Source organism: Tauraco erythrolophus, chromosome 19 (assembly GCF_009769465.1).
Source record: "Tauraco erythrolophus isolate bTauEry1 chromosome 19, bTauEry1.pri, whole genome shotgun sequence".
Taxonomy (NCBI): Eukaryota; Metazoa; Chordata; class Aves; order Musophagiformes; family Musophagidae; genus Tauraco; species Tauraco erythrolophus.
The window spans coordinates 12,677,182-12,698,945 of record NC_141483.1 but is presented as its reverse complement, the minus strand read 5'-3'; the positions used below and the strand labels follow the sequence as shown (position 1 = coordinate 12,698,945).

At 41.3% G+C, this 21,764-nt stretch overlaps 3 protein-coding genes across 5 annotated transcripts; 2 read left to right on the top strand and 1 right to left on the bottom strand.

Annotated features, from left to right (window-relative positions):
- Positions 1 to 14: 14 nt before the first annotated feature.
- EIF2B1 (eukaryotic translation initiation factor 2B subunit alpha) lies at positions 15 to 4,399 on the bottom strand. Its single transcript, XM_086623413.1, has 9 exons — positions 4,379 to 4,399; positions 4,205 to 4,306; positions 3,962 to 4,098; positions 3,762 to 3,878; positions 3,161 to 3,273; positions 2,168 to 2,236; positions 1,221 to 1,296; positions 894 to 1,019; positions 15 to 441 (listed from the first exon to the last, which is right to left on the bottom strand). The coding sequence occupies exons 1-9, from the start codon at positions 4,389 to 4,391 to the stop codon at positions 286 to 288; spliced, it is 909 nt and encodes a 302-aa protein (XP_086479539.1). The 5' UTR covers positions 4,392 to 4,399; the 3' UTR covers positions 15 to 285.
- A 90-nt stretch (positions 4,400 to 4,489) lies between these two features.
- On the top strand, positions 4,490 to 9,710 carry GTF2H3 (general transcription factor IIH subunit 3). Of its 3 annotated transcripts, none has more exons than XM_086623337.1 (13): positions 4,490 to 4,513; positions 4,919 to 4,998; positions 5,299 to 5,405; positions 6,017 to 6,180; positions 6,435 to 6,497; positions 6,731 to 6,760; positions 7,615 to 7,643; positions 7,729 to 7,803; positions 8,062 to 8,115; positions 8,349 to 8,417; positions 8,544 to 8,679; positions 8,768 to 8,804; positions 8,889 to 9,710. In XM_086623337.1, the coding sequence occupies exons 1-13, from the start codon at positions 4,495 to 4,497 to the stop codon at positions 8,956 to 8,958; spliced, it is 933 nt and encodes a 310-aa protein (XP_086479463.1). In that variant the 5' UTR covers positions 4,490 to 4,494; the 3' UTR covers positions 8,959 to 9,710. The 3 variants fall into 3 exon arrangements, with proteins under 3 accessions (XP_086479463.1, XP_086479464.1, XP_086479465.1); XM_086623338.1 differs by having other exon boundaries at positions 6,722 to 6,760; XM_086623339.1 differs by lacking the exons at positions 6,435 to 6,497; positions 6,731 to 6,760.
- A 755-nt stretch (positions 9,711 to 10,465) lies between these two features.
- On the top strand, positions 10,466 to 20,801 carry TCTN2 (tectonic family member 2). The gene is made up of 18 exons (XM_086623547.1): positions 10,466 to 10,508; positions 11,190 to 11,303; positions 11,612 to 11,685; positions 12,432 to 12,627; positions 12,867 to 12,967; positions 13,225 to 13,421; positions 13,644 to 13,767; positions 14,411 to 14,546; positions 15,249 to 15,314; positions 16,116 to 16,244; positions 16,536 to 16,613; positions 16,938 to 17,018; positions 17,328 to 17,439; positions 17,836 to 17,939; positions 18,354 to 18,510; positions 19,169 to 19,294; positions 19,857 to 19,945; positions 20,689 to 20,801. The coding sequence occupies exons 2-18, from the start codon at positions 11,213 to 11,215 to the stop codon at positions 20,799 to 20,801; spliced, it is 1,974 nt and encodes a 657-aa protein (XP_086479673.1). The 5' UTR covers positions 10,466 to 10,508; positions 11,190 to 11,212.
- The last annotated feature ends 963 nt before the right edge of the window (positions 20,802 to 21,764 follow it).

Genomic DNA, 21,764 nt, shown 5'->3' with positions numbered 1-21,764 from the left:
ACAGATCAGTAACAGTTTGTGTATACACCATAAGATATTTTATTTTACAATATTAAAATACTCCACCCATCTTTAAAATAATTTATTTTAGTAACTTTTGGATTTTTTTTAACAGTGGTCCATCCACATGCAGTGTTTCACTTAAAAAACTCGAGAAGGCTGATAATTACATTAATCCTTATCATGTTGTCTCCTTACCACATCCATACAACTTGTACCATCTTCCAAGTTCTTACGATTGTGATAGTCACTGAAGAAAATGATACATCCTGTACGGAGTCTTTGTTACAGATAGAGTTTAATAAGTTCATCGCTGACAGCTGATGGAGTTAACACACCCAGGTCTGTAAACAGTAACGTAATTAGCGATGGTGATGTGTAGTCAATCCAGGGATGCTCCTCTGTTAGATTCTGGCTTGTTTTCAAAGTGTCTGCTTTGTACTAGAAGGAAGCAAAGACCATGAGTTATTACATAACTGCCAGTTAAAACCTCTTTGGGGCAAGAGCGATACTCTAGGTCTCAAGCAGATGTTTGTGGTAAAACTGAAGGAAGTCAGTCAGTTTAAAATGTAGCATAGGCTGGTGTCACCTTGATCTCAGCTGTTCTATCTTGTGTACAAAGTAGTTTTTATTTCTGAAGTGTACTGATTTAACTATTTCTTACTCCCAGCTGCTCCTGTGCCCCAAAGGAACTGCTTTAGGAACTAAATGTTAGTATTACGACAAATTATGGTTGTCTGGCATGTTACTGTAACATGGAGCAACTCCTTATTATGTAAAGTATGCTATCGTAGGGAGACCCAGATGAATGAAGACATGCTCAGATGAAAATTCTTCATAGACATGCAAGTGTGCATCTTAGCTGGCCAAGAAGTAATTTGAATTTCTCTTACCTTAAACTTATCTGGGACATCTTGCTGATTTAGAGGGAAAAGCCTGACAAACTTGAAACTTTCTGCTACCACATAAAATGGCTTATTCTGAGCTTTGGCACACACAGCAATTTGGTTAGTGCCAATCTGTGGAGACAGATGGAAAACAACATGCAGACTCAGTGCTAGAGTGACACATAATATTGCCTGGTTTCCAACAATAAACAGACATTTACTGGGAACATCCACATAGAAAAGACTTTTCAGAAAGCCTTGAAATCTTCAAAGAAAGTAAACTTTAAAAGCCTAGAGTTTACAGAATGATGTAATGAACTCACTACCTATTACCTTGTTAATAATGCCTCCGCTTTCAACTACACCTTCAGCACCAACTAACACCAGGTCCACTTTCTCCATAATATAGCTGTTGAAAGGGGGGAAAAAAATCCAAGTCTTACTGGGTAATACGACAACTCGCTGAACAGAAATTAGTAATTCAAACAGTCCTTCACTTTTCTGAACTAGCTTCATCTGCCTGTGGAAGTCTATGTGCTGTTACACATCCTTGGAGTGAGCTTTCATCTCCTTCCCTAGCAGGAATATCAAGTAACTGTATTTTCTCCAGCCATACCTGACCTTGGCAATCGTGTAAGTGCTGGAAGAAGTTGAAATCTGACTAGGAATAAGTTACAGAACCTGGGTGCCAGTGATAAGATTCTTTACGTCACTCCAATGTGTTTTGCTAATTGAAAATACAGTTCTAACGTGAAAACCATTAACCAAGTGATCTGAGTAGATCTGATGTGTTCAACAGAACTTACAGACTTGTCCAGTCCAGCCACTATCTTCCCTAGGCAGAGGTCTGTTTTGCCCTGGAGGCAGCCTCTCAGGCGTTTCTGCACTTAAGCAAGAGTTGAGGTTCAGATTTACCATCATTCTTTCTTTTCTCGTGTTTTAGACCTACGCTAAGCAGAGGTAATTTAGCAAATAGCTTAAGAAACTCCAAAATGATAACACATATGCAAATTAGGAAAAAAGTAGCCTTTTTGTCTAGCATCTCAGTTCTTTTTTTTTTTTGTTACAGATACCTGCTTAGGTCTGACTCCCATTTTTCATTCTATCATACAGACATCAAATACTTGCTTTGTAGCAGGTGTAGTCTCCTAATCGTGCACCTAAAGGTGTAACTTGTTTAGCTTGTTTGATGACTATGACAAACTCAGTAATAACCTCTCTAGTTTGAACAAGCTTCTACAAAACTCACAAATAAAATAAGACTTAATGATCAAACTTACCCAACTGCAGCATCCAGAATCACAGTCACGGGAATGTTCAGCTTCCTCAGGGCTTTGGCCATTTTTTGCCTGTTAAAAAAAAACATGTTTGAACCTTAAAAGTATTTTCTTTAAAGACCATGCTAGAAAAATATGGTCTGAAAAACACAAACCCATGACTGCCCATGTCCCCTTGCCTGTAGTTTTGCTTTACGATGTACCCTCTAGCCAAAAACACGTTCGTGTGTAGAAATGGAAACAAACAGATTACAAAAAACTCAACAAAAGTAAAGTGAGTTTGTTCTAGCAGTCAGGAATTACAGCTACGGCAAGATGGGTCAGTGAACTATTATTAAGATGACAGATTACCTAAAATGTCTCAGCTTTACCATCAACAGGGTGTAAGAAACAAGTAATAAAGCATGGGATGCATTGCTAGAAGTTACGTTTCAGTGAAGCTGGAAAATCACACGTACTTCACTTGACTGAACATCCTTGATTCTAGTGAAAGACCAGTTAGCAACGTGTATTATCCAGTATGCAGGATTTATTACTTCACTTACACAAAAGCGTATGCTCTGAAGAGGGAAAGCCTGCTCTCTTGCTATCAGTAATAGAATTTATTTGGCATCTTCAAACGACATTGTTAGCTGAATGTTTTATTTTGCTGTGCTTAGGACAGAACTGATTATTTTAGCTTACTTTTGAAACAGACGACTAGAAATCATCTCCCATCTCCCAAGGGAAACATAGGTTGGCTGGCAATGATGGAAATTTTGTAAACCTTTGAAGAAAACCTAGGCAACTCTGTTAGTAGAAAATTTAATATAGGAAATTACTTGCCAATACTGTTTTTTTTCCCACTTGTTCAGAATAATTTGGTATTATTAGTGATGTTTACAATTTTAAATGCTGCAAACAAGCCTAGCAGGTTTTCTTGAAGTATGACGGCTTTGATGCTAGCTGTAACTTACCCTGTTAACCAAGATAAAACACAAATTAATGAGTACTTGCCCTGCTTGATCTGGCTGTGATTCAGTAACGTAAACACTGAATCGCTTTTTTGAGTCGACAGCTGCTTCTAACACTCTGAGGACCACTCTTGAGTAGGCATGTGTCAATATTCGCTGTCAAAAAAAAAAAAAATCAGACGTTACCTTTTGCTGAGCTTTGGGAAAGTTCTACTTTTCTTAATGGTGTCATTACACAACTTCACACAACTGTCCATCAACGTTAAATAACTAATGTATGTCACTTGTATTCTACAAATCATAGGGCAGTACACCACTCTGTGAGCTGGGCTTTTTGTGGCCAGCCCCGATGCTGCCAACGGGTGATGATCCAGTACTTCAACTGGAAACTTGAAGCTGTGACTCCTCAGCACTTCTAGAAGTAGATCACGAGTTAAAGTTGGATTGCAAGAAAACTGAAGTAGGGGGAGGAGACGAATCTTAACAAAATAAAGTGATGGGTGACATTATGCCTATGTACTTGCACAAGCCACCATCAGCCAAAACTGTCGGGAATGTTAATAAACTTCACTCCCTTGCAGTTTTTCCACGACTGCAAGCAGCAGAGCCAGAGAAGAAGGGTGACCCTGCCTCGGCCTACTCACAGCCCCATCTCTGATGAAAGGATGACACAGCTTGGCGATCTTGTTCCTCGAAAGAGAGACTTTCCTGAGGAAGATCTCCCCGCGCTCGATCATGATTTCTTTGCACTTGGAGTAGTCCTGGAAAACACCAAAACGCCTGCTGTGGGGCTGGAGGGTCCCCCCGCAGGCAGCGCGGCTGGGCAGGGGGCGGCCGCCCTTACCGAGTACTCCAGGGAGGTGAGGCTGATGAAGCGCAGGAAGAGCTCCCCGCCGGAGGAGACGGCCACCGAGGAGTCCACCCGAGACAGCGTGTCGATGGCGTCGCGCAGGCTGGTCCTCAGCCCCTGGATGGTCTCCCCTGCGGGGCGGGGGGGGAGGAGAAGAGGTGCGCGGTCAGGGCCGGGGAGACCCGGGGCAGAGGGGGGGCCCCCCCGCGCCGCGGCTGAGGGGGAACCCGGGCCCACCTCGGTCCTGCTTGAGAAAGCCCAGCAGCGCGCGGATGGCGGCCACGGCCGAGGCCACGTCGGGGTCGTCCCTCAGCTGCGCCCTGAAGGTCTCGATCAGGTCTGCAAAGCAACGGCGCGCGTCAGCCCCGGCGCTGCCCCCCGCGCTGCCCCCCCGCGCCCCGCTCCCCTCACCCTCCGTGCTCATGATCGCCGCTCCGCCGCAGCGCCCGCCTCGCCTGGGCGTGGCGCCGCCCGCATGACGTCACACCGCGCGTCGGCGTCATCTCCGGGCGCAGCTGGCGGCGCTGATGGGCGCTATGAGCGCGGGTGAGGCGGCGGGGCGCGGGAGCAGCCGGGGGGCTCAGCGTGCCTCGGCGCTCCGGGCCGAGTCGGGCCGCGCCGCGGCGCCTCCGGGTTCCTTCGGGAGGCGGCAGAACGGAGGCCGAGAGCGGGGCTCTGCGCCACGGCGTTATCGCCCCTCCGCCTCCGGAACGGAGCCCCGCGGGCAGCCTGCGCCCCTCCGTGCCGCCCCGTGCCCCTCCATGCCCCCCCGTGACGCTCCGCGCCCCCTCGTGCCCCCCCGTGCCGCGTGGCCGGCGGGTCCCCCGCGTTCCCGCCGGGGGCTCGGCCCGACTCCGGCCCCGCTGAGCTGCCGGCGGGCCCGGGCGAGCCCCGCTGCTGCTCGGCCGTTGGCGCGGAGCGCCTGACGGTGCCGTGTTGCCGCTTTTGCAGAGGACGAGCTGAGCCTGCTGGTCATCGTCATCGACACCAACCCGATCTGGTGGGGGAAGAAGGCGCTGGGAGAAGCCGAGGTGCGTCTGCTGGCTGTGGGGGTGCTGGTGGTGATTTCCGAGGGAAGTAGGTTTTTTTAAAAAAATCTTACTAAGTAGCCAACAAATGGGATTAGTCTTTAATCTATGGACTATGTTAACGTGGATATGATGGATATTAGAGCTCTTTTCTATATGCTTCCTGTTAAGAAAAGACGCTCTTTCTGCATCTTCAAATTCTTTTAACTGCAGTTGAGATATTTCTTCTAAATTACTTAACTGTAAATGTTATTGTGCTACATCTACTTTCTTCTTTTTTTTTTTTTTTTTTCTCCCCAGCAGTTCACCCTATCAAAATGCATTGATGCAGCGATGGTACTGGGAAATTCGCACCTATTTATGAATCGCACCAACAGGCTTGCTGTAATAGCAAGTCACACGCAAGAAAGGTGTAGTTGCTTCTTAACGGTGTGAGGGTTTAAAGTGTGCTTTCCTATATCTGCCTCCTGATTTTCGCCTTGGATTGAAGTATATAAGTGAAATCAGGTTTAAAATGCATAATATATCGTTGTCTTAGACCCACAAATTAACTAAAACAGTGTAGGAAAGAAATAATCTTAGTGCCTTACAGAAAGCAACAAAAAGGCCTGTAAGACTGAAGGGAGGTTTAAGCAGCATTTTACTTAAAACTATATGGAAGGAGAGAGGATGATAGAGATGTGGTGAGCAGTACAATGCAAGTGGGAGAAATTTCCCATTTAGTGGATATTTTTCCCTAGATGTTCATGAGTCTCAGGATCTACCCCTAAGCGCAGGCATGGCATTTATTTGCCAATTCTCTTAAGAGGTATCTTGAAAGGGGGGAGGTGAATGTGGGTTTTACTCCCTTCTGGGTTTGAAGACTGCCTGCCTTATGTAGTCTCTTTAATTTCTAAAGTATTAAAAGTATTTGAAATTATACTTCAGAGTATTGCTCTCTACAGCTGATTAGTTTATGGCATTTTTTTTCTTACAAGGTTAAAGACAAAACATGAATAATTTGTTTTTTTTCCTGTTTCAGCCGTTTCTTGTATCCTGGGAAGCGTTGGGCTCTTGGAGATCTCTTTGGAGATGGTGGTAGTTCCATGGAATCTAATTGCTCTGGCAGCAAAGATGGAAAATATGAATTGTTAACAGCAATAAATGATGCGATTGCAGAAGAGATTAAAGACCTCATGACAAAAAGTAAGGGAAAGAAAATTCTAGGCTTAATATGCAGAACTGCAAAACACTTGAACTCTCAAGGAGTTGTAGGAACTTCCTTGTTTTGACCACGTGAATTTAAATATGTTTAAAGTAGATGAGTTTATTATGCTTGACATTTCAGGCCTCTGCATTAATACTATTTGTCAAAGATAAAACTTTTAGTATTGGGTATGGTCAGGTTCAGCAACTGTTTATATATAAAAGTAACTTTTGCAACTTTTCTTGTATTGCAGCTGACATGAGGGGCCAGCAAACAGAAACTCTGTTAGCAGGATCACTTGCTAAAGCACTTTGTTGTATCCTTTTGATCTTGAAAGGATCTTGAAAGCCTTTATGTATTTTTAAGACTGTTTCTTATCAAGTTTTACTATTCCTGTTCTGTAATAATACTCAAAACTGAAACACTTGCCTAGTAACTGTGGGTCATGCTTATTAAAATGTGTGTTGGCTAAGGTGGTGAATATGTGGTATGGATACTGGAGTTATTTCCAAGGATAGAATGTAGATTCCTTAATGTCAGGTAATGTAGATATCAACAAGATGAGCAAAGAAGTGAAAGGTAATGCCTCTTCTCCTGTTTTGAGTACTTACATAAATATTTGAATTAGAACAACAGATATAAATGCATATGTACATACAAATAGGCATATATTTCTACATACCTCCATTTCTCAAATTAACAATAATAGATACAGGTTTATCCCCATCAGTTGAAGCTGCCCAGTTTAAACTAGCTCTGGGTGATGATTAGCAGTAAAGGACTTGATGATTAGACCCCATTCTTATTCTGATTTTCTGTTGAATCCTAGTGAAACAAGTAAAACTGAAACTGGAATCTCTATAGAACAACCAGAGGTTGAGAGGAACTCACTGAAAGTCACAAAACACACCAATCTTCTTCCAAAGGGATCACCTGCAGAGCTGTGATGATAGTTGAATTTCTTACTCAGTTTTGGTCTTCCTCTTGTTTCTCTGATCAGGAGAAGTACTATTTGTGCAAATAGTTTGGAAAGGAGCATATTGGACAAGAATCAGCTATATGTTTCGGGTTACTTTAATAATGAGAAATACCACATGGCTTGAGATACATGTTTCAACTAGTGAGTTGGTAATAAGCAGCTTTGATCTTTCCTGATCAACATCTAACTGCTTTTGGACAATAAATGAAATGAGCCTGCTTTCGTAACAAGTCTGAATCAGTCCACAGATGCTCATCACTGGGATTGTAGAACAGTTTCATATATATATTTTAACTGAGATGTTAGATCTAACATCTTGGATGCTAGATGTCTAACTGAGGTGTTAAATGCTAAAGAATTAAAAGGGATTAAATTAAATCTAAAGGGATTAAATTAAATCTACAGGCAATAGAAACAATGTGCTTATGCATTTCTTTTTCTTTTTAATACTTAGCCAACCAAGAAATGAAATCAAGGATTTTGGTAAGAACTTCTGCTGTCATTTCTCTTTTAGTCTGGAAATCCAGTGATATTATGCAGGCTAACAAGTTTGAATCATTTCATTTAGGTCATAAAAGCAGCAGAAGACAGTGCATTGCAATATATGAATTTCATGAACGTGATCTTCGCAGCACAGAAACAGGTGAAGCAGGCGGTTTTTTTATACAAATTAAAAAGTACTAAATTAACAAAAGTAACAAAATTTTTAATTTCTCTTATGATTATGTTCCGATCAAGTGAAAGAGCTTCCCTATGGCTGTGGTGGTCCTGCAGCTGTAAAAGCATGTGTGTTTGTATGTGGAGTGAGCTTGTAGTGGAAACAGGTCGTGACTAACACTGATGAGGCTACACTGATCCTCGCTGAATTGGTTTTTCATGCGTTTCATCGCTTTTCTTGCAGAGTGTTTTGATTGATGCCTGTGTCTTGGACTCTGATTCAGGCCTTCTACAGCAGGTACAGACTTCCTATTCTCATTTGCTTTTTACGTTTATTCATAGATACTTGATGCTAGATAGTTTGACGTATTCTAAAGCTCTCATCTCTCCTTTGTTTCAAGAGTGAGTGTGGAAAGATGTTCAGTGAATCTGACAGTTCTAACATGCAGGCTGTGTGCAGTACGTGGGTATTTCAAATATTCTGTTAATCTCATAAAATGTAACAATCTGATCATGCTCTCTGCTTTCCAGGCTTGTGACATTACGGGTGGCATATATTTGAAAGTGCCCCACATGCCATCCCTTCTGCAGTATTTGTTGGTAAGTCCTTTAAAAAACACTGGTGTTTTTCCTGTGTCAGATGTGAAATCTTACTGACTTCATTGAAAAGGTAATAAGAGCCATACTATTCCAATTTGCAAAATATTTTTTTCTGTATTCATGCAGTGGGTATTTCTCCCTGATCAAGAGCAAAGATCACAGCTCGTCCTTCCTCCTCCTATTCATGTGGACTACCGAGCTGCATGCTTCTGTCATCGAAATCTTATTGAAATTGGTTACGTGTGCTCTGTGTGCTTGTCAAGTAAGTTTATAAATGTTTGTCTGTTTTTTTTTTTTGTTTACATTTAAATGAGCTGTTTTAGTGAAAGCCAATTCTTTTTATTTTCCAGTATTCTGCAACTTCAGTCCTATTTGTAGTACATGCGAGTAAGTGTTTCTTTGTCTTTTTTCAGGGGTGGGTGTGGAAATATGTTCAGTGTGTTTGACAGTTCCTTTTCTATGTTGTTTCAGGACTGCTTTCAAAATATCGTTGCCACCTGTCATGAAAGCTAAGAAGAAGAAATTAAAGTTAGCTGTGTAACAACATTATGTAACTACCTCCTCCAGTAATTCCATGAAAAGGAATATATGCAGGAAATTGATGGCACTTTTAATTGGATATGAAAGACAACCGTATGCAATGTTACTTCTTGTTTCTTGAGGGATAAATACTTAAATTGAGTGTTTTCTACACAGCCCTTTAAGTAACAAATCACTGTATTACCATGTGTCCTGTGGTGTTTTAAATACTAATTCTTGATTCCAGAAGTTACAGCCTTTTAAGAGACAGACCTTATGGAGCAGAAGGTATTCTGGCCACTGCAAAGTTTTACACTTGCAAGTTATTTTCAAAGACAAGAAAGCTCTGATTCTTTTTATATGTGAGTGTAAAGGTAAGAATGACAATTTCTAGTGCGTAGGACCAGAACTGTAGCACTATGGTATTCAGGGACTTTGACTTCTTGCCAGCTTTAGCTAGCAATTTTTGGACTGAAACAGCATCAATTTCAAAATAAATGAGCCAATGTTTTCAAGGTGGCTTAGAATCCACTGTTTTTTTTAAAGATGCTAATTCCTCTGCATGTGTGCTTATGTGTATTCATATTCCTTTGACTGTACTGTCTTTATGGTATTTATTTTTCAATTGACTCTCTTCATTCATTGATTAAAAAGGCCTCCCCTTGGTTTAAAATAACTTCAATATGTGTAAACTAGCTGGTTAGTTTTCAAGGTTCTGTTTTGAAACTGGAAAACAAAAAATACGATTCTATGTAATGTGACAGCAGGCATACTTTTTTTTTAGTATGTGGTTTTATGTCTGGCGTTTGTCAAGAAGGAAGATGGGTGGTTTTTATGTCAGAACATGAAGGTATGCTGCATGCTTCTGAACGCGGCTTTGGTTTAAACAAAAAAATAATCTAATTTTTAAAAGGTGACTGTATAATTTGGTGGTTTTACGTGGTGCTAGTAACTGATGTTATGAAAGGAATGCACGGAGTAATTGTTTCCTCTGTAGAAAAAGGTAATTTTTTTTCCCCCAAGGCATATACAGGAATTTATGTCATGTCTGGATGCTTGTGTCAGGTTTTTGTCACTTAATAGCTGTAGTCGGTGCCAGTATTTACTGGCTCGTTTGGTTGCCAGAGGCCATTTTCTCGGAAGGCTGTATTTATAATGACTTTGTATAAACCGTTCGTAATAAAACCTTTTCTAAATACGGCTGGATACTGCTGTAATAACAGATATTTTTAAGAGTGAGCTACCGCGTGTGCGGAGCTCGGGGAGAAGATGAGGGGCGGACTCGTCCGGGCTGGCCTGTTGATGCCGCCTTCGGCGGTGCGGTGCCTGCCGTGAGAAGGGGGCCGTGAGGCAGCCCCGGGGTCGGTCCGCGGCGGCGGGGCCGCCGGTGGCTCCTGCCTGCCGCCCTCACGTCCTTCCCGCCCCTTCCCGTTGCCATGGCGCCGCGCCGGCGCTGCAAGATGGCGGGCGGGCGGCAGCGGCCCTCCTTAGGCGCCACGGCAGTTGCTTTCGTCGGGGGGGCGTTGCTGCTGCTGGCGGCACCCTGCCCCGGGCAGCGGGCTTGGGACCCCGGTGGGTGGAGAGCGTCAGGGGCTGCGGAGAAAGGCGGCCTCCGGGGGGCGAGGAGGGGGCTGTTGAGGGGAGGGGGTGCGGGGAAGGGGGGGTCCCTGACTGACTAACAATGGCTGCTGCGTGGTGCTGGTGGAGAGCCGGGGGGGAACGTGGAGCTGCCTCTCAACGTTGGTAAAGTCTGTTTGGGAAATTGTGGTGAAACTGCCAGCTTGGAGCCCTAAACTTGAAACCGCATCCACACGCGTAGGGCAGTGGTCTGTAATTACTGGATTAGGGGTCATGGCGCACCCCTCATACCTTCATGGCTGCAAGAAATGAGAAAGTGTGAAGTGGAGTCAGCAAGGAACGCTGAATATGTTGTTCCCTGACCCGTGCGGTGTCTGCATGGGCCAGTAAGCGCTGCAGCCCCTGCCCTGATGTTCCACCACCACCTGTTTGCTGCGTGTCTTGACAAACGCAGACCTGAGGTGTAGGAAACGATGGTGAACCGCAGCTCTAGCGCGTTGCGAGACTAAATTCAGTCCTGTACTAGGCATGGTGAGGTGTTTTTGTGCTATTTGTGACAACTTAAAAGTACAGGAAGGTAAGAGTCTACCCAAGTGTGAGACATAAATGCTTCTTACAGATGTGACCTTGTTTAGTGTGTGTTAAGACTTGTTTCTTTCTCTTTTTTTTTTTCAGTCTTTCAGCCGTCATTTATCCATATGTCAGGGCCCAGGGTAAATTCGTTTTTTCTTGGAAATTCTTCAGGAGTTAATTTTTCTATATTTTTAAATTCTGTAGATGAAGAGACAGGTAAGAACATTTCACTTTTTTTTTTTTTTTCCCCCAAATAAATATGTTTGAATTCTGAATATTTTTTTTGCCACTAAAATTACAGGAGAAACAGTAATGTGCTTCATATTTAGTGCTTTAATTGTTACTGAAATAGGAACTCCAGAAGACTTCTACTGATTAAGCCCTTAGTCCTCTTTTGACTCCTTGTCAGCTGGGCCCGAGGGTATGCCTGCTTGAAGGCACAAGAGGAGTTTAAATGTACTTCTAATTTTCCGGTCTTTTCTCAATGACAGTGGAATACTTTTTTAATTTTTATTTTTATATAGGAAAATTGCAACTTGCAAATTGCAGCGGAAGTAAAAGAGCTGGTGATTGGAATTTGAATGTGACACCTGGTATGGTAGGTAAAATACTGATTCTTCAAAACAGGAAGGATTGAACTGTCATCTAGTAAGGGCTAATGAAATACTAGCAAAATGTTAATGTACTAACAACTCAGTTTGAATGTCTTGCCCTTGCCTTTTTTCCTTGATGTATCCTTTTGTGTGGATGCCCTTCCTGGAGTTTGCTGAGGTGCAGCTTTGACACTGGTTCCTTGCTGTCCTCCTCGTCTCCAGAATCGCCTGTGCTTCCTGACTGGCTGTAGCATTTGGGACTGTTTCAGATCTGGTGGAAGGAGCTAATAGAAATGAAAAAGTAAAGGTTTTATACAGCATGACTTCTGGAACATCTACGTTTATTAGACTTGAGTTCAGTGTTATGTTATACATACTTCCTTAGGGGGTTTATTAACTCTGCAGTCAGTCTGGTTTTCAACCGAAGGTAGCTGTAAAAACTGAAATTCACCTTTCGATATTTGTTCTTTTCTTTAGAATTGTTCATGTGATTTCTGAGGTAACTTAATCTGTCTGCGTGCCTTAAAGTTCTGTGTACAGTTCATATCCTCACTGTATTTGCATATCTCAGTAGCATCTCTTTGTCATTCCACTCTCAACAACTGTCTGATTTTATAGAGGAAGAATATCATTGCATTGACAAAACACAGTGGTACTGAAGCTCCTCTTTCAGAAGCTGGTGAGTGGTATAAATAAGAGTAGTTTAATACAAGCCACCAAAGCTGTCAAACTTTATTTTGCATTTTTTCAGAACACTTCCAAAGTGACTATAAGCTCGACTAGAAATCTGCAGTTGTGTTTGCCCAATGCCACTGACTGCTGCACAACATCTCTCTGCGTGCTTGAAACGCTTCAGGTTTTAGCTTGCCGGGATTCAGTGATGTTGGCACATCTCTGGATTCAAGCTGAAATATATGCCAACTCTTCCTTTATAGGAAATGTGTCAGGTAAGCATTTAGATAAGCTGAAGAAGAAACGACATTTTGGCTGTTCTTTTCCTTTGTATGTCAAAAAATAAAAATTGATATTTGGGCAGCAGTAAAAGATAATGAATAATCATTAATGGAATTTAAAAAAAGGTTTGTACACAGTCAAAATAAACTGCAATGCACATGGTCTATTTATTTGGATTCCAGACCATTTAATCTGATTTTCTCTTTTTTTTTTTTTTTAAATTATTTTGCAGAAAATGCAACTATCATCCCAAATCAGGTGTTTCAGCCATTGGGCTCTTGTCCTTGTGATTTGACAGCTGGAGCTTGTGATGTTCGTTGTTGCTGTGATCCGGTACTCATTTCGTATTCAACTTTGATTAAGTGTTTTCAGAACTTCGAGGCTCTTTCTGTTGTCTGGGAGTGGGGAGAGAGGTACTGAGTGCTTCAGATTAGATGAGACTAGAGGGCTTGTTTGGATTTTCTAGCATTTCTGATAGTAAACATGACCTCTCTCTACAAGATTGGTTTGATTTGCCTGTAAGTATTACAGGTATTACCTATGGTAATGCAATTACTGTGCTAAAAAGTGACCTTTCTGTTCACTTTCAGGAATGTACACCAGACTTGAAGCAGTTATTCAATGAATCATGTTTCACTGGAGTGTTTGGTGGGGATGTAAACCCACCTTTTGATCAGCTGTGCTCTTCTCAGTCAATGGAATATACCCCTGATTGGTTTCCCTTCCTTTGTGTACAGTCTTCTCTTAATAATACACCATTTCTTGGCTACTTTTATCATGGCTCTACGTAAGTCTTAAGAATATTTATTTTCTCAACACATGCATTGGGCCTGCTACTGTTTCTATAATTAAAATTATTTTGAATTTGGAATTTTGGAACATGAACTTTAAGTGCAAATGGAGAAATGTCATTGGTGCTATATGAGAGCATAGGATATGAAAGCAAATGTATAATTATTTGTGTGAGGTAGAGAGCAGATAATTGTTTAATTTTTAAACTTGTTTACAGTTCTACACCTGGAGTTCCTCCTTTTAAGATCCCTTTACAGACTTCTCCTGGGAAACTTTTCACTGGTTACAGACAAGGAGATCCGATTATGACAGAAGATAATGAGTATTTTACCATTCCCCAGGTAATCACTTCATGTTTAGGAACTTATGGTTCCTCTTGATTTGTTTGATACTCTCCATATATCACACTCCTTGTGGCTTTGTAACCAGATTCTGCAACTTGCTATTGTGAAATGGTGGAATAAATTTTTCAACAACAACAAAAAAAGGCACAGAATCATTATTAAAAGCAAACATTATCCTTCCTGATCCCCCTGCCCATCGCCCAAAATGGCGGTTTAATTATTTCAAGAGTGCAAGCTTGGCATCTCAATTGATAGTTTGGCTTATATTTCTGTATTTTTTGGTTTGCCTGCTGCATTACTGAGCACTGTAGTTGCTTTTCACGTTGAGTGTTAGTCATCTAGTTGTAGTTTTTTCAAGTTCCTTTTGCATTTTACAGAGACTTGTTGCTTATAATTATTTTGGCAAATTGCGATGAAGCCATATTGTACATTGAAACTATTTTGATAGTTACACTTTTTAAATTTTAACCTCTCTCTTGCTACAGATTGAGGTATTTTGATAACATCCATTACTTGTTTGTCAAAGTGTCGTGTGGCTGTAGTACATACTTGGAGCATTTCGCTAACAAATAGTCTTAAAATGAAAAACAAGGAGCTAGAAAAGGGTCCAACATACTTATTTCTGTTGAACTACCTGCAGCAGTCCATGGCTGGACAGTGTGTTGGAAATGCCCCTGTAGCATATCTCCAGAACTTTGATGTCAAATGCCTTAGCAATCTAGCATCTTACAAGGAAGGACTGCCCCACGATGTGAAGATAAACAGTGGTACTGGAGGTATGTTGCATAAACCCTGGTGGAAACGTGGTTTATCTTTCTCTGAGCTGCTAGAACAGAACAAACCCTAGGGCTGTCGACATGGCAGCTACATATAATAGCTTTGTTGTCTGGTGGCTGTAGTTCAGCATTTGGAGGTGTTCTGTTCCTGTTTCTCATGACCTTCCAGCAAGTGTTCCACTCTCTCTCAAAATTTGGGCTGTAAGAAATAGTGGGATTTGCCTTTATTTCTCATTTATCTGTTTCTGGTCACTCGTACTGGTTATGGCTACACACAACAGAAGAGAGCATCTCTCCCACTTCCTATTTTCAGGCTATTGCAGGACCCTTTTTCTGTCAAGAGGGTGCAGTGTCATCATTTTAGAATTAGTGAAAAGTGATTACTTTCTGCATTACAAAGACATATTCTTATGAAGTGTCCTTCTGGGTTTTGAGATAATACGATTACCAGCACGAAGATCATTTATTTTACACTATGTAGTTGTCTAATTTTGTTCATCTGTATTACCTTTTGTAAGGCCCAGAGATAACTAGTTATGCTCTCCAAATACATAAACCGTTTGGTCCTTCACTGAAATTAGTTTTGTAAATAATTTTCTGCTCCATTTTCATGACAACAGAGATTGCACCTTGGATGTGAAAACAGTATGTCTGTCTCTCTTATTAGTTAGGATTACTGCAGTGTTTGTTTTTTATTCTCAGACTTCCTCCAACAAAATGTTGTCTATAGGACCATCACTGACATGGGCAAATTCATCACTGAAGGTGGTATGTCTCTTCCATTTAATAAATGTATTTCTTACCTAACCTGGATCATGCAAGAAACAGATGATTTTGATGCCTAAAATGTTTACCTGCTGCAGTTCTTAGGAGGGATCAGATTTAATGCTCAAAAAGTGAATTGTTTGGCTTACTGCAAAGCAGAAAGTATTTAATTTACCCCAACTTCATTTAAAATTGGTCAAGAAATCGAGTTCCTTACCTCACATTAAAAGTAATTTTTGGGAAGAAAGATAAATAAAAATAAAGCTGTAAAGAACGCTTTAAAAAAATTTCCAGGATGAAGATGTGAGTGGGATGGGCAGACTGTAAGCAGACGTTCGTGTCTCTGTTTTGTAAGCTCTTGTGCCTTTTTAAGGGCCTCTTCCAGCCAACAAAGCAGTTATTTGATGTAGAGCAGTGGTTCCCAGTCAGCAGGAGGGTAATGCAGCACAAATGAAACTACTGGAATCCAAGCTAATGTGTTTTTCTGGGCAGTGGTGGCTCCTTGGGAGGGATGAGATGAAAGTAGGCAGTCTGGAGTCGAGAGAAGTGCATCAGCTGGTGATGTAAAGTTCATTGCTGGGCTCTTCAGGAGAGGTTTAGCTACAAAAGGACCTGAAGCTGCTGATTTTAAAATACTGATAAGCTTAGGGATTGTACTGTTGCACTGTCCTAATAAGATAGGACTTAAACAGTAAAATAAATTATGAAAATATGGATAATATAACGCGTTCTTTTTCAGCTATAGTTAACATAGGTTTCTAATTAGCAATGCTTTTCATGATGGCCTTTTTTTCCTTCTTCCAGAGAGTCTTCATACTGCTGAGGTCCCATGTCAAAATGTAACTTTTGCAGAGCATTATACGTTCATTTGGAAAGACGAGAACATAGAGCGAATAAATGTCACAGTCTTCCTTGGAAGTTTATGTGATGGAGGTATCATGCAATTTCTTTTATGATTTCTGATTTTTTTTTTTTTTCTTCAGCATGGAAATTCTGTGATAGAGTCTCTTATTTACTAATACTTCTTAAAAAGAATTTCCCCTGGACTCTGAAAAGAAAATTTACGGGGCTGACTTCCATTATTTGTATTATTTTGAATCTTCTGTTACTAAGGAAGGATGGAAGTTTGTATCCTACATAGAGCATAGTTTTTGCTAATTTGCAGCATACTTTTTGCTAAATTACTTATTTAAAAGTAAAGTAATATTTTTTTTCTTTTACCAGAAATACTGACACAGAGATTCACAGCCAAATTTATAAGTTTAAGGAGTACTAATGCAGCAGAACTGTTGGAGAATCCAGGTATTAATACTTTATTTTGCCTCTTAAAAGTGAAAAGAAAAAAATTTTGTACTGTACATGTTATTATCAATTTTATATCTCTCTCATACTTCTTTGTTGCTATAAAGCCTCCGCCTTCCTGTCTTAATGCACTGCCAATTGTAATAGCAGTAATTGGTTCTTAGGTTTTTGTTGTACAGACATTGATTATTCAAAGTGAGTGCATTCCTACTGTAATGGAAATGTCTGTTCCTTTACTTCAAGATCGACGACATCTATTATTAAAACAATGCCAATGCTTATAGACTCTTACACAGTGTTCACGATTCACCCTTCTCTGTTTAGGTTATCAAGTTGGAAAACCAGTGAGAACTGCAAATATGAATGCTTCTGATACTTTTGGAAGTCTAAACATTTGGCAGCCAGGTACTGGCTTGTGAGTTTACAACTTCAACTGTAGTTAATGCTAAAATGCCTTTTTTTATTACATATTTTATTTAACAATGTCTTCCAAACTTTGCTTTTCTAGATTATTCCATAGCCTTTATTCAAACTGCGTGGAGTAAGCCTCTAATGCATTCTTGGAAAATTTAAGTTGAATGGACTTGTATCTAGATTTGAACTGTACTACTTGGTGTTTTGCATTCTAATGTTAGACAGTTTTGCACAAAATTGAAAGCTAGAGATCAACAGGTTGATATAAGAAAGCTCAAGTAATATGTTTGAATTTCATAGCTGGCAGAGGTTTATGTACGTCGGCAACCCCTACACCAGTTTTATTCGGATTGGATTCGCTCTCTGGATGCACTCTAGAAGTTGGTTTTGATGAAGATTGCAGCCTTTTAAGGTGAGATACGTAGGTTGAATTGTTTTTCCCTGCATCCCGCTTGTTGCTTGTTACATGATTCTCTACAAGTGCCTACTGCCAGCGCTGTTACATTCTTTTTAAATGTTTGTGTGTGCATTTCAGCTTTCTGTGGTTGCTAGTCTCACTTTTTTAAAAAAGGGAAATCGTAGCTATGGTTTCACTCAGATCTCCCTGTATTCAAGTGAGGATTATGCTGGGATGGAACGCTTTGCTATTTCTTCCCTTCAACAGATAGTTCAGTAGCTCAAGTTTTGGTTTTGTTGAGTGATAATATCTCTCAGAGGAAACTGACCTTATGATATAGTAATGTTACCACCCAGAGTGGTAGACAGTACAGATTAACTTTTAGTGTAATCTTACATTCTTATTTTGCAGAGGAAACGTAACTGAGAAGTTGAATTCATTAATACGAGCCACTCACGTTGGAAAAAGGGGCAATTCAAGTTACAGTAATCTGAATGACTGGGTGGAAATTATACGTAAGTGAGGTTTGGGTTGTTGTTTATAGTCTAAATATGCCCGTTCGATGAATAAAGCATCTCGAAACAAGACCAAAACGTAATTTCAAATGCCTGTGTACACAATCCCTCAATGCACGTACAGATACTGCACTAACAGGTATTTGATTGTCAGCCTGTACACATATGACTTGGTATTTTATTTCTTTGTTGAAAAACTACTCCTTTTCTTTATATGAATTTTATAGAGAGAAAACATGTTTTTCCATGTTCCTCTGTGACAGTTACTGGTATTTCACTGGGTGGGGCTTTGAGCAACCTGATATCGTTGAAGACAGCCCTGCTCATTGTAGGGGGCTTGCCCTAGGTGATCTTTGGAGATCCTTTCCAACCCAAATGATACTATGATTTAAATAACTCTCTTCTCCTCCATAGGTCTTGATCCATTTAATTCTGACACGAATACGAGCAGTGGAAACTTAAAAGGCATTTGTCCAGATATTCCTGCAAATCTGAATATTCGCATCATCTTTGCTGATGTGGGTGCAGTACGAGGGATTCCCCAGCAAGAGATTCTTGCTGTGCAGATCAGGTAGGGTTTCGTGTCTCTGGCTGTCTGGCAAATAAATGTTTCATTTTGGGACTTGGTTGCCTAACTATGCAGTTTAAATTTTACAAACAAAAATATTATTTTGTTATTTCTGATTTTTTACATGCCTTTTATTTGTATTTGCAGCCCATATTTCTTTGATCACAACCAGGTTTGCCTTTCTCCTTCTGAAATTAATAGAATAATAAAAAAATATTAATGCTTAACAGTAGATGATCTTTCTACTTCACTGAAATATTAAGTAAAATCTGTGATGCTGCCAGTAGCAGGCATACAGAGGGCATTCCATCAGAAGAATGTTTTAATTTCTTGTCACGTAGTGGAAATGACGACATGGTCTTGTGTCCTGGCTTACTTCCATGTAGAGCTCTTCTTGAGACCTGTGGTAAATGCTTTATTCTTTCCTGAAACAGGGAATTTTCACTTTTTGCAAACAATTTATTTTTTCCAGGTCAATCCCAATTAAATAAATGGGATTCTGTTCTACCTTACTTTGTAAGTTCTCTCCCTGCATGATGTTGAAAATTCAGAGATCATCAACTGCCTCCTAAATGCTGCGCATTTTGTCCTTTCATGGTTATGTTTAGGCTCTAAGTTGCCGTTTACAGCCCTCAAATAATAGTTACGTGTGTTCTTACAGTTACTCAACAGTCGTATGGCAATTCCAGTGCGGGCTTATCTGTGAAAACAGTGCCAGCTTTCTTCCCATCACTGCTTCTGTCCAGTTTATTAAAGTGCCAGCTCAGCCACCCGCTCCAATGACAAGGTAATTTTTGTAAAAACATCGATACCTCATGTTCTTTTAAGCAGATGTGATGTGAATAGCATTGATCAAAAGGTTACTTGGGTCTGGTGGAGCACGGAGTAAGAAGGCCTGGCTCAAAGATTTATTGAGTAACAATTCTGTTAGTGCCAGCCTTCCCCAGGAGCACGAAGAACACGAAGGGTTGTAAGTTACCCTGCGAAGGTGTCTTTTGGTTTTAGCAGAAAAGCTGCTGTGTTGTTCACTTGAGTGGATGAGTGCTGTGTGAGGCTCCCAAACTGCCCGTTGTCGGATAATGTTCATTGCAAAAAGGAACATCTGACCAGAAATGGCAGGAATGGAGTAGAGGGGAGGCTCCTCTTCCTGTTAGAGAAAAAGTTGTAAGAGAATAACGAGAAGCTTGTGGTTTAGTTTTGTTTTTTTCCTGTAATCTGGACACCTTTTTGCTCTGTTTGTAACACTTATGCTGGTGTTCTGGTACTGGTACTACTGGTTCTGTAGTTAATAAACCTGGTTGTGGGTTTTTTTTGTTGTTTTTTTTCTGTGTTTTTCTTTTCTTCCCCAGATTTCAGATTAATTATACAGAATTTGACTGCAATCGAAATGATGTGTGCTGGCCACAACTTTTTTATCCATTGACACGGTTTTACACAGGTAAAAATAATAACCAGTGTGGGATGTCATGAACTGGCTGTATTTCTTTGAAACATAATTAGATGTGTTGTAGTTTAGTCTGAAAGAATGCTTTGTAGCAGGTGATTAAAATTTCTCTTTCAGAAAGCGTGGTCCAAAAAGTCTATTTCATTTTTTCCTTGATAATTCATTAATTTGTTAATTAACTTAGTGGAAGACAAAATTCCTAGGAGTACTGTGTGGATAATATTGACGTTTTGTGAATGCCTGTTTGGCAGAAAGAGTTTGTTTTTCACTCACTGTCGCATTGTCAGTGTGTGTCATTGCCCTGAAGGGTGGAGGGAGACTTCGTTTCTCACTTTGCCACTGTGTGTTGTTCAGTCAGCCCACATTAATTCCAGTAAAAATTTGCCATATTGGTAAGAGAATTAATTTTTACATTTCCTCTGTGCTGGGTTATGTTTCTTGGGAGACTCTGTAGATTAAACGTCTGGCATTTCAAAGGGCATCAAGGCACTTGGACTGTGTTCTGGGAGCTGCATGGACAAAGGCAACTGCCCCTGTTTATCATCTGCACAATTTCAGGGACTAAAGTTACAAAAAGTATGGAGTTTTAAGAGTATGAAGCATCTTACTTCCTTGTTTTGTGCTGCATTATTTTATTCAGATTATGCATATACTTTAATCTGTATCCTTTGGGTGGTTGTTTAAGCTAAAATTTATCTCTCATATGCTTATACTATTTTTTCCTTTTTTTTTTTCAGGAGAACCATATTCCCAGTGTCTTGCTAAAGGCCTGTCACTGGCATTTCTTGTTTTACTTGCGGTGATTATGAATAACCCTTGGTTTTCTAAATTATGGAATAGCTTGATTTAAAAACGTTGATGTAAAGAGAACTACTTTTGTTAATATTTTAAGTACTTTTGGGTAAAATTTATGGATAAAGATTCCTGGATTTTGTAGATGTTTTATACAAACATTTAAAGATACATAAAAATTAATACTCTTACAATATACAGAGAGTGGTTGTGTTATTAAAAAAAAAAAGAATTATTTTGAAGCTGTAGACTGTGTGTTTGGAGCAAGGGTGCAGAGTTGACTGCAAGAGGGTGGGCGCTGCACGAGCTGCTGCACAGGGGTGAGTCCAGGCCAGAGGCTGCAGAGGGGCTGGGGCGGTCCTGGTGGATGCCCCGGTCCTGCCAAGCTCCTTCTCTTCTCCTGGTGTAGCGCGTCAAGGCGGCGGGTCCTTTCCATGGCAACCCTGTCCTGCCCATCTGTTGTTGGAGCAGTGGATAGATCATTTACACTTCTAAAAAGTGACAAGATATTTTCGTGTATTGATCCGTAATTCTCTTTCCCAGTTAATGCTTTGCATGGGCAACCTGTGTCTGATCTGGGCACAGAAATAATTTATTTCTGATTTTCCTCAATGGATCAGATAGGCTGTTCAGTTCGGGATTCTCCTGCGGCTCGGACCTTACAGTTATCTTATCGAGGTATTTTCCACGTGGTGAATCCGGGACTGCCAGTGCGCTGTTTTCCCTCCCGTTTCCCGGGATTTGCCGTGAGCGGGAGGGAGCTCCCCGGAAGGAGCTGCCGATCAGCAGCCCCCGGGGCTCCAGGCAGGGGCTGCCGGGCCAACCCGCCTTCGGGCTCCGGCCGCAGGAGCGTTAGCGGCGCCGCCGCCGTGAGCCGGGCCCGGACCGTGCGCCGCGGGCAGCGCGGCTTCGCCCGCGCCGCCGCCATGGCCCCGCCCCCCCGGGCAGAAGGCCCCGCCCCCCGGGGCAGCCGGCCCCGCCCCCGGAAGCAGCTGGCCGCGCTGCCGGCGGCGCGCTGTGC